This window comes from Pteropus medius, unplaced genomic scaffold, assembly GCF_902729225.1.
Source record: "Pteropus medius unplaced genomic scaffold, Ma_sr-lr_union100, whole genome shotgun sequence".
NCBI classification, from domain to species: Eukaryota; Metazoa; Chordata; class Mammalia; order Chiroptera; family Pteropodidae; genus Pteropus; species Pteropus medius.
In genome coordinates this window covers 12291507-12304318 of record NW_024340701.1, presented here as the reverse complement: position 1 = coordinate 12304318, position 12812 = coordinate 12291507, and the positions used below count along the sequence as shown (strand labels likewise).

At 40.2% G+C, this 12812-nt stretch overlaps 1 protein-coding gene across 9 annotated transcripts in view; it reads right to left on the bottom strand.

The window, feature by feature from the left end:
- The window catches only part of FGGY (FGGY carbohydrate kinase domain containing), a 364704-nt gene that overhangs the window by 96918 nt on the left and 254974 nt on the right, over positions 1–12812 (bottom strand). For all 9 annotated transcript variants that reach the window (XM_039887657.1, XM_039887684.1, XM_039887635.1 and 6 more), the window contains one exon: positions 890–1037. In XM_039887657.1, the coding sequence (XP_039743591.1) occupies positions 890–1037 (148 nt within the window). The remainder of the gene's footprint in view (positions 1–889; positions 1038–12812) is intronic.

Here is a 12812-nt window from a genome sequence, read left to right as displayed (position 1 = left end):
GCCATGCAGTGCATAAACCTTACCTTGCTCGCAGCCTCCACTCTGAATTCTCCACCTTAATTTACCTCACACTCTGCTTCTCAGCTTTTGACAGCTTCCTACATTCTGTATCGATGGCTTATTTTCTTATTCGTGGCCTCTCCTGCCTCTTGGAACTGAAGCTTAACTCTACTTCTTTCACTTTCACGCGATTCTTGATGGCTATACTACTCTTAGCCACCTAATCTCGCTTGGCCACCAAGATGTCATATCTTAGCTTAGGTGGTTATGAGCTTTCCCACCAAGTTCATCCTGGCCCCTCCGGGAGAGCCCGGACTCTCTGCACTGGAAGTGACCCTTAATGTCACTAAGAGCTGAATTTATCCACCGACGTAAGTTATTAATTGTATTTTACTTTCACCAAAGTTCCATCTGAAATTCTAATCATATTAGCATGGACTCTGAATAGCTCTGACTTACAGAGACCAGGCAGATGTGTGTCTGTGGCAAGCAAGATCATGGGTGGTAATATTTACCACTTACTTACCAGGCAGCCAGGGAATGGAGATGGAAAACATGACTCTTCAAACTGATGTAAATACAAAAATTACACAGGCAGGGGCTCACAACCTCCAGCCACTCCATGGGACGAAGAGGCAGCAGTAGCTAAATGTAAGAAATACTGCTTTTAGCGCTCTCAAGATTGGCTCAGAAACAAGGAGAACTTTCAGCAGATCATCCTGCAGAGCAACAAGAACCTTCATAACAGCAGCGCGTCTACAGGAAGCTAGTGGGCTGTTGGCCTGTTTTGTTTAGTTTTCTTCTTTTCCTTTCTCCCACTTTGCTTCTTCCAAATTTTGTCGCCCTTTGGCCTGCCTTCACCTTTGAGCAAGGACTGGCTGTCACTTACCATGCCCTTTAGTGTCAGATCTGCTAAGGGAGACCGGTTGCCATGGAAATCTGGCCAAACATGTAAATCAACAGTGAGGAAACCCACAGGCTGAGCCTTCTTAATTAGATCCAGGTGACTGTTCAAATATGCATATACACTCTGGCATCTGGAAGAGAAGTGAATTTTGTTTTTAAAAGTGGGGGTAGGGTCGGGGAGCAAACTGTTCTGCAGAAAGAAACCATTTGTACTTCCACATCAGATCCAGAAGGTAAGCAGAGTCCCAAAAGCTTCGGCAAAGAAACTACCCCAAACCCACAGAAACCAGCATACCGATCTCTCACATCACTGTACTATCACCCAGAATAGATGGGATGTCCTAGCAGAGGGTGGAAAGGTTTGGAATCAGAAGACCAGATTTAGGAATGGCTTTATCCCTCGTAGGGTGTAACCAGGAGAAAGTTATTCAAACTTTCAGAACCACTTTCTTTGCATCTGTAAAACAAGATACATATTCCCTGTCCAACTTACTTCATATGGCTATTGTGAAGATCAAAAAAGATTATATATGTGAAGATACAGTATTTTACAAAGTGTACTATACTGTACATATGTAAAGGATTTTTTAAAATTGGTATTCCTACTTGTAATAATAACGATGAGATGACGAATGGAGGCAAATATAAGTTCCCAGACTCAGGAAAGGAGCTTGCTAAGGGAAGTGATAGTATGGAGTGAATGCAGTTAGGATCAGGAATTAGGACACTTGATTTCTAACCTTAACTCACCAAATGCTATTGCATTAGTTCTTTCTCCTGTTTAAGCCTCGGTTCCTTCATGTGGAGAATGAGGGAGTCTGAGTACCTCTCTCAGTCTTTACGTGTTCAGGTGGGAGGGAGGTGGAGATGATGGGCTTGGGAGTCGAGGCAGTCCTAGGTTCAAATCTTCGTTCTCCCTGTCCCAGCTGAGTAACATGTGCCAACGACATAACCTCCCTGAACCTCAGTTTTCCCATACGTTAAGAACAGCTACCTCACTGGGTTAAATTTCACTGCATGTCACAAAGATTCAAGTTGGCTACCTCTCCCTCTTTAAAAGTGCTTCCTTCTCAAAGTCCCAAATCAACAATTCTAGAAGAAAGTGGGTTTATCAGAGGTTGGCATCCATGCGACTTCCCACTGGTGTCTCTGGAACGATAGCTTTAATGGTTAAAAACATGGCTTGAATAACAGTGGAAAAAAATAGGAAATCAGTATCCAAGGGAGGTTATACCTAAGATACCTAAGATCGTATTTATGACTTACATTTAAAACATGTTTGAGGAGTACAGCTCAGAGGTTTCGAGTTCCAGCTTTGTGACACTGAGTGTTCCCATGGATTGCATGAAGTTCCTGGAAGTTTTATAAATTAAAGAGCAGAGCGGTGGTTTTCAAGCTCTTTTATTGAATAAAAGTGTTATGTGGAACTCCAATATAGAAAAGAAAGAAAAGCAAAACAGCTCTATGTAAGTGTGTGAGGGAATGTAAGTGTGAGAATGTGTGTACATGTGTGTGACGTATGCTGGGTAGAGGCAAGGGCAGTTCTACCTACCAGGCCAACTTTTGCTTCTTGCCGTGACACCTCGTTTCCACCTGTAAAAATCTGCCTTAGATCACATTAGGAGGACAGCAGTGTGGTTGGGAAAAGGCTCACCAACCACATCATCATCAACTGCAGCTCCCTGAGTGTGCTCCAGGCCTTCAACCAGAGCTTGGTGAGGCAAACACTATTAATGTCCCTTTACAAGAGGGACGTTGAAGAGGTGAAGCACTTACTTGACAGAGTCCAAATCTAAACCCTTCTCTGTGTGACTCTGAAGCCATGTGTTTTCTGTATTCCAGGTCAGTAACGATTTGCCAAAGTCCCTCATTCAAACTCTGCTTTAGCATGCTTGTATGATAGTGTCAGGAAGGTCTCCTCCAAGGCCTCCATGGAAGGTGGGACCAGAACCATCTGTATAGAATATGATCACATCCTGATTTTCTATTTCTCTGCTCGCTCTCTGCTCCTGGTCCAACACGAACCACACTGACAACAAAAGCCAAGAGAACATCTTTTCCAGCAAGAAGTCAAGAGTCTGCACTAATTCTAGCAACATTTTTCTTCAGAATAGCATCACTGTACTTAGAGTAAAGGGATTTTTTTTTTTTTTTTAAGTGTGTGTCTATAAATCTTTTCATTTGCCTCTCAAGGAATCTCAGAGCAGGGCATTTGGTTTCAGACATCTGGGTCAATAAGAATCTATAGGCCTAATTACTATTGATTCGTCATTGTCTCATTTATCGCGGGTCTTTGCAAACAGTGAGATTCATTTAGCCTCTGCATATATGGTCACTCATGCACTAATGAGATCCCTGGGGGATGGGGCATATGCTTACCCCTTTGACTCCTAACCTCCTCGCAGCTGTATGTTTATTCTTTGAATGCAGCCATTCTCCTGCACGTTTTTTCAATTATACCTTACCATGTGTGCTATCTGAGTATATCATTCAAAATGAAATGCACTTGGAAAACATTAAAATAACGAATGCACATCATTATTCACATAATTTTAACCTTGCATGATGCCTTTTTTGGTTCTGACTTTGATTCATTTTGTATGTTTTATCAATTCCTTCTCAAATGGCTGTCTGCCCTCTTCCAGCTTGGGAATCACATATTAACTGTTCCAAATAGATCATTCTCCCTCCCTCTCATGAACTCCAGGCTCATATATCCTGTCTTAGAGGGAGAAATTCTTGCTGTCCTAGTCCCATTGAGTATAATAAAGAAAATACAGTTTGAATGATCACAAAGTGACTTCACCATGTACCAGTTGGGTGATCAGGTACACTGAACCTCTCTGAACCTAGTTTACTTCTTTTGCAATCAGCGCTGATATTTGTACCTTCTAGGTTCCTATGAAGATTAAATATAGAGTCCTGAGCACTATAAAATGATAGATGATCAATACATAGTTCCCTCTCCTTTCCCACCACAGAAAATTAATTTCTAGCTTTAGAAAAATCCAAGAGTCCGGGAAGATTTTTTTCAGACTTTATTGTTTATAATCTTGAACACAGATAGAAGCCCTGGAATCTCCATTCTCTCCTCCCTGTCCAGAAATCATTTAACTTTCTGGATTCATAGGCTGCCCAGAAGTATGGTGACCATACTTTCAAACCCCAAATCCGAATACATGGTTTAACAGAAGAATTTGTCCCTTTTCAGGCATAAGAGCGTCTTGGAAAGGAAGTTTCCACACTGTCTCCAGATCCTCACTTCTTGAGCCACCACAATATGTATTCTGCCTGCCCCTTTCTACTGACACTGGTCCCATAGTGAGGAACAATGCTTTCTCTGCTGATAACTCCAATGGACAATTTTCTGCCTTTATTTTACTTGAATTCTCTCCCACTTTTTGCATCACTTGACCACTTCTTACTCATTTGTTCTCTTGCCTTTGTTTCTAGGACACTATACTCTTTTGGTTTTACCTCCTCTCTAGCTCATTCTCTTCCTTTGCTTGTCCCTTAAATACTTGAAATCTCCCAGAGATCTGTCCTCATCCCTCTTCTCACTCTTTATATACCCTTGGGTGATTCCGTCCTCCTCTCATGGCTCCAGTTACCATCTAGGGCTGAGGACTCCCAAACATATGCCCTTATCTCATGCTCATTTCTATCTCATGAGTTCCAGGCCAAATATCCAACTACCCATCCAATGCTTCCTCTTAGATGTCCAAAGGGACCTTGACAAAAATGCATCATATGACACACATTGTCTTTTCTGGTACACCCACTCTTCCTTTGTGTTTCTTGGGATTAATCAAAGCCAATCTCATCTAAGCCATTGCTCAAGTAACCATTTGGGGAACAGAGTCAGCTGTTCCCCTCGGCTCTCAAATTTAATTTTTCACCAGGACTTATCAATTTACTAACTTAAATATCCCTCTAACCAGAAGACCTTTGTCCAGCTCAACTGCTTCTACTTTATTCAGGCCACATTTGAATGCCTAGATTAGAGCTTTGGCCTCCTACCTTATTTCTCCTCTTGAAAACTTGCCCCCTACATTTCCTGTACTCCTTCCTGGGAGATTCTTCGAAAATGCAACTTTGATTATGACTTCTGCCCCTACCTAAACCCTTCTGTGCTTCCTCCCTACTGTCCTCAAGAGAAAGCACAAACTTCCTTGCCTAGCATGAGATGTTCTTCATTACCTAGCTCTTCCTACATTGCACTGTATTGCAGACATGTCTTCCATTCTTCCTTCCTCCTCACCCCTGCACACACCATGCCATAATCACACTAAACTACTTTTAATTTCCATAATATGCTTCTGGATACTTGCCTATTCTGCTCCCTCTTGCCTAGAACTCTCTTCTTTGCTTTCTTTACCTACTTCTGTCAATCATCATTCTAGACTCATGTTTGATACCGTCTTTTGGAGGCCATTCTTGGACCAATGCTTCTTTCACTGCCTATGACCACATAGCAACCAATACAGAATACAACTGCCTCCGTTCTCTTCCTTACTCTTCAATTCCAACCTTACAAGAGGAAAGGAGGAATGATCCTGACATATTCAAGCACCCTCAGGAGTAGAATGCCACCTGCCCTTATCACCTATGTTGGGGGTTTGACAATAAAATCTGTACCCTCCGGTTTGGGAATAAAGCCCTGCAGGAACACTGATTACATTATCTCCTTACTTACAATCCTGCAATGGCTAACCACTGTCCATTGGACAAAATCAGTTTTTTATCTTGGCTTATAAGGTCCTAGTTGATTCAGACCCTGCCCTCATCTCCAACCTTACCTTGCCCACTATAGATTGTGGCCTAATATCAATTCCTCAGCCTTCTCTTCAAGGCTTCCACATACGTCGATCCCTTAGCCTACACTTTCCCCTCCTGCTCTTCACATTAGGTTAGCTCCTTTTTATCCCTCAAATCTTAACTGTCCCTTCACCAGCCAGGGCTTTCCTGATCATCTTGCCTAAATGGGGTTTCCCTGGTATTCTATCATTGTACTCTGTTAATTTCTTTCGTATCGTGCATGGTCCCTGTAGGCTTATTTACTTGTTCATTTGTTTGTTAACTGCCTACGGCCTCCTCTGGACTTTAAGTTACACGAAGGCGGAGCATCGCGAGAATACATTCAGGATTTAGCGGAGAACCTGGCACATAGTACCACTCATAAGTATACATTAAATAGATGAATGTCATTTTTTCTCCACTGTATGGTAATATTTTATCTGTATCATCTCTGGAATCTGAACTCTTTCTGGGAAAGAGCCACATCTTATTCATCCTTTCAGACGCTCAAAACATAGTCGTTAAAATGTAAAAAGAATATAGATCCAATACAGAATATTAGCACTGAAATTTCTAGGTTGTTGATACCTCTATATCTCATTGTAGCACTGGGCTTCCCAAGGGTGGATCTCTGGAGTCATATGACTACAACGTTCCAGGCATCCCAGTGTGCACCTCGGAAGGGGACAGGGAAAAGGGCAAACATCTTGTGACACTCTCTTCCCATGTTCCAGGCATGTGCCGGGCTATAGGTAACCCGTTGAAAGGTAGAAAATGGAGAATTTATTTCCTAAGTCAGTACAGCCCTCGGTCTTCTGGAGAGGATCCTGATGCCCCGAGCACTTACTTTCTTATCCTTGCATGCAAAACAGAAGCCAAATAAAGGCATTATAATAGCTAGCTTCTTTCTATTTAAGAAACATTTCTCATCCAAAAGCCATCAAGAATTTACTGATTATCCTGGCACGCCCTAAGGGATGAAAGGTATTAATATCTTCACCCTGGTGCCATGAATGTACTAGCTCAGGGAGCCTAGTAAATACTTGCTGTTAGACTGATGGCCTCAGTTGTCAGACTGAGGGATGGAGGTTGACAAAGCCATAAAGGCCAAAGGAGCAATCTGAGAACACAAGAGCAGAATAGAAAGTGAGAATAATCTTTAGAAGTGGAGTCTGAGAGCTCTCTATGATATTCATTTCCTCATTTAGAATTAAATGAGATAATATACAGAAAACCAGCACTAAGTACAGTGTCGGAGACAATGCAAATTCTTAATAAATGTTCTTATCCTTCCCCCCCTCCCCTTTTCTTGCTCTAGGGGGATTTATACAACCTTTAATGGGGAGCTTTAAATGTACCTGAGATTTGGTAGACTGGGGACCAGTGCATTTCAAGAAATTGATCCTCAGAGGGATTGTGGGAATCACAGAAGCAAAAGAGGTCTGAGGCATAAATCAGATCAAGAAAAACAGATCTTCAAAGGAATAACAGAAAAAATCTAGGGAAAGTCGGAGGGGAGAACAGGTTGAGGGAAAGTGAATTAGGAGAACTTCATGCTGACAATCTGAAGGGACCCGAAACCAATAGAATCACAATGAGAAATGACTTATGCTAACAGCAACCTTGCAAAAGTAACTGAGAACAGGCTGAGCTTCTCTGTTTACAACCTTCCCCTCCAGCAGACCGTAAGCTGAGGTCAGGGGCCATACCTCCCACCCTGTCCCTCTGTCCCCACCAACGGTCTAGTTGACCCTCCACAGAGGAGCCAACTTAATCCTTTTGAAGGTAAATCTGTTTGGGTCCTTCTCCCGCTAAAGAACTAAAATCTTGAAAAAAATCCAGTGTCCTTACAACAACTCGCACAGTTTGGCCCTTGGCTAACTTTCGGCCCTCACCTGTCCTCTGCTCTCTTCCACTTTGATCCAGTCTCAGTGGCCTTTACAATGTCCCTGGAACTGCTCAAGGCCTTGGGCTTTGCTGTTCCTTTGTACTGGAGGGATCTTCCCCATATAACCATGATTTATTCTCATTCTTTATTCAGCGTCCTGCTCAAGGGTCACCTCATCAAGGATGGCTTCCCCACCTGAAAGAGTTCCCACTCCAACACCCCCTATTCTATATTCCTTACTAATCTCTATTTTTCTTTAGAATGTTAATCAATTCCTGGTGTGCAGATGCATTTTCTCTCTCTCCACACAAACAGGCACACACACATATATGTGTGTGGATGTGTAATTTCCATGAAAGCAGAGACTTTTTTTTTCTTTTTTGCTTTGTTCACTCTTGCATCATAAATGCCCATAAGACACTCATCATACAGTCAGAGGAATGAGCTTGAACCTTGGCTCTGCTGCTGACCTGGAATCCAGCACTGTGGATTAAGCCAACATCTTCCTGCTAAATCCTGACATCACCAGAAACTCATTTTGAGACACTGGTAGTCAAGGTTCCATAACAGAATTAAGACAATGATTAATTTAGAGGAAAGGAGCCAAAGTTACGATCAATGTTAAAAGATCTCTGGCTACACAGTGAAATATCTGGCTATTTGGCCCCACACAGAGAGAGACTTTGGTTGCCAGTTACATGCATGGGCACATCTAGTTAGTGTTTACTTAATTTATAAGCTCATAAGACATTTCTCTTCAGGGATGTCTTATCTAAAAGAATTATGGTAAATCAAGAGTATAAAATACTAAACCTGTTTATCAACACTTGTTTTTGCAGTTTCAAACAGGATTTGCGGATGCTAAGCTCTACGACAGGGGTGGCCCGCATTGCTGCTTTCAAAGAGCCATAAGTCACACCAAAAGAGACATATGGTTTCTGATTCCATGGAATCTATTGTCCTTTCCAAATAGCCAGCCTCACTTTAATAAAAGCTAGGCCTATTTCTTTCTAAGACCTGAAGCACAATGGGTTCTACAGTTTTGGAATATTCTATTCATGGATCTGATAAAATAGAGATACACTTTGCTTTGTAAGACAATAGAAAGAAAGTGAAAGGAAAGCAAACCAACATTCATTAAATACATACTAAATATACGAGCTGGAGATAAAATCTGAGAATCCTTAAAATGGAGATCAAGTTAAGAGTATAGAAGGGATCACCTTGGAAAAAACAGCAAAGAGAGAAGAGGTCCAGGAAATTAGCTGTGATGAATTCTGATGTTATGGTCAAGAAAAAGACCATGAGCTTGAAAAGCAGATCAAGAAGGAAGAGTCAGAGAGGCACAGGGTTCTATAAATTATGTCTCTGATTGTAGTAGTAGTAGTAGCAGTATTGGTTTCAGGTCCCTACAGATTGTCAGCATGAAGCTCTCCTAATTTACTTTCTCTCAACCTGTTTTTTTCCCCCCCACTTTCCCTGGATTTTTTCTGTTATTCCTTTGAAGATCATCTGTTTTTCTTGATCTGATTTATGCCTCAGACCTCTTTTGCTTCAGTGATTCCCTCAATCCCTCTGAGGATCAATTTCTTGAAATGCACTGGTCCCCAATAAACCAAATCTCAGATACATTTAAAGGTTGTATAAATTATGTCTCTGGATCGTAACTTTGGCTCTTTTCCTCTAAATTAATTATTGTCTTAATTCTGTTAATAGAACCTTGACTACCAATGTTCTTTTTTGACATCCCCCTCAAAAAAGCCAAGAAAGGCAAGTGTTATAAGGAGAGGAAGAAGTCGTCATTGGTGCCACGTGCTGCTGAGAGCACAAGGAAGGGGGCCGGAACACATCCTAAGGACTTAGCAAACAGGGATTGCCGAGAACCTTAACAATAAATGTTTCGGGGGCCAATGGCGACAGAATACAAATTGCAGTGGGAAAGGGAAGAGTACAAAGTCAGAATAGTGACCAAGAGTATAGGCAATGCTCTGGTGAAACTTAGCTCTAAAGAGATATATGGGGAGGCAGTTGGAAGGGGACAGGAAGTCGATTTACATGTGGAAAGAATTGGGATTTAAATCTAGTTCTGACTCCAAGACTGAACGCTGCAAATGGCTGTCATGCTGCTGTTTGAGTTTGCATGTTAATCCATAAATCCTTCTTTCCTATTTTCAGTAAAAATTACTCACATGAGGTTCATCTATAGAAGAACTTTCATACATATAAACACCTATAAAATGAGTTAAGCAGGGCAGCATTATTATTTTATAAGTGAAGAAACTGAGTCACCAAGACATTTATGGCAGAACTGACACACGAACCATAATTCCAAGTCCAACGTTCTTGCTACTCTACCACAATTTCCACAAGAAAGTAGGCAGGTTATAGATGACTGACATCTGCTGCTCAACCTTGAACTATTGCCCAAACTGCCTCTTTTACAATCATCAGTAATAGTAGCAGTAGTAGTTGGAGTACCTACTGTCATAGTACAGATTACAAAACTTTCCCAAATACACTACTTCACTAAACTTAAAGTGATTTCTCAGAGGTATTCAGGGCTGGTTCTCTCGTAATATTCTCCCATGTTCTGATGAGGACACTGAAGGTCACGCAATGATGTATGTTGGAAGTGGGTATGAATCTAGAGCTCCAAACTCCAAATCCAGGGCTCTTTGGGTTAGTGGTTTATAAATGCTGGAGCCCTTCAAGAATCTGATGAGAGTTATGACCCCTCCTTGCAGAAATATATGTATATCGTCAACAAAACTCTGCACACAATTAAAGAGTTCACTGATCATCTGAAGTTAGGAACCGCTCTAAGTTATAAGGTCTCTAAGCCAAATAAAGGGCTAGTTGATGAGGTTACATAGTGTGATCCCTCTTGGTGGTAATAGCTTTGTAACTAGAGATTTCTAGAATGGAAAGCTTGTGAAGCATTTCTCAAACTCCTTGTCAGGATCAACCTTCCTTCTCTATACCTGACAACACACTGCTTAAATTCTAGTACAGTATGCATTTCATTCTACTCTGTGCAAGTGTGTGCCTCCCCTACTGGAACGTAAGACCCTTGGTGGAATGGAAACGTTTAATATAAGTAACCACGACAACCATAACGATTACTTCTATCGCTACCAGTATCATTTACTGAATACCATTCATATCTTGACACTTAATTGTCAACATGTGCCATTACTGTTTTAATTCATTTAATTTTCTCAACAACCTGGGGAAGTGCTGACTATTGCTGCTTCCCTTCATAGTGAGATACTAAGGCACAAAGAGGTTAAATAAATTGCCCAGGGTCACAGAGCTACTAAGGGATAAAGCTGAGACACAGGCAATTTGGCTCCAAAGCCTATACTATTAAACTCAACCTCAGACTCTCTCTCTTTATCCATCTACTAATTGCATGGGGTTTCTCTGTTAATATTATAAAATACCTTACTTTCTGAAAAAGCCCAGCAGCTAAGCATTGTTACCATAAAAAGTTTTAAAAAATAATTTTAAATTTATGGAAATGCTACAAAAATAATAGACTTTCCTTACACTCATTTAAGAAATTAACATAAATACAATATTATTAACTAATCTACAGGCTTATTTGAGTTTTGACAGTTTTCCCTTACTAATGTCCTTTTTCTGATCCAGGATCACATGACGATCATATACTGTTTTTAGTTGTAGCATCTCCTTTGTCTCCTCCAATCTGGGACAGTTCTTCAGTAATTCTTTACATTTCATAATCTCTTTTTGAAGTATATTAGCTAATAATTTTGTAGAATATTGCTCATTTTGGGTTTGTCTGATATTTTCTCATATTGACATTGAGATTATGCATTTTTTGCAAGAACATTACAGGAATGATGTTACGACCTCAGTGCTTCAAAAAGACATACATGATGTTGATATGTCTTACTGCCAAGGTTGTTAACTTTGATCAGGTGGGTAGGGTGTTGTCTGCCAGATTTCTCCACTGTGAAGTTACCATTTTTCCTATTATATTACTAAGTATCTTATCGTGAGATACTTTGAGACTATGCAAATATCCTGCTTTGCATCCTGTTTTCACTCACTAATTTTAGCATCCATTGATGACTCTTGCTTGAAGTGATAATTACTGTGGTGTTTGCCTAACGATGATTTTCAATTTCTATTATTTCTACTATATTTATTAATTTTAAGTACAGTGGCCTTATAGTGGACAGGAAGATCTGTCCTTTCTTCCCCATTTATTTATTTTTCAATTGTTTACTTATATCAGTATGGCCTCATGGAGTTATTTTGTACTATCATTATTTATTCAATTGATCAAATTGTCCCTGATTAGGCAGGCCATTGAGAGATTCTTAAAGCTGGCTCCTACATACTTCCACAATTCCTTTCTGACATCACAAAATGTTCATGTATTTTCCCTGCCCTAGAGTTGGAATTGACCATTTTTCTAAGAAGTTCTGATTAATTTATTGAAAAAAAGGAGAATGGCATTTAGAAACAGAACCGGTGTTAGGTGTGCACATTGCTACTAGGGTGTCATTGTTCCTAGGCCATCTCAGCAGAGAGCAGGGAATATGTGTATGTATACTCACACATAAATGTGCATATATATATATTTATTTTTATTTATATCCATATATATATACACACATATAAATATACACACACATATGTATGTGTATGTGTATATATATATAAAGTTGCAAGTTGATCCTTATATAATATTGATATGTGTGTATATATAAATATACACACACACATGTATATGTATGTGTATATATATATAACGTCGCAAGTTGATCCTAATACCTCTGATTTCCAGCCAGTACCATAGGGTTCATTCTAACCTTCCCTTTCCCTGGATGTTATTACCCACAATATATTTGTTTATTTGCTCAACTGTAATATACACATAAAAGATTTTCAGAATAGCTAACCATATACCTAGGGAAAATTTGATAATTAGAGTATAATATTTATGTACAGTTATTTTACCTTTAGCCATACAGCATACTGTCAAAATATTCTTCCTCAAAGTTGCTTAGGCTAGTTTTCTTTCCCAAACCCCTTTTAGTGTAGTTATGTTATTCATTATTAATACAAGAGGTTCCGTTTTTACTGTTTGTATTTCATTTTGTCTACCTCAACCACATCCTGGTCTCTGTCTCTGTCTGTCTACCTACCTACCTACCTACCTTCTGTCTATTTATTTTCAGAAGGACAT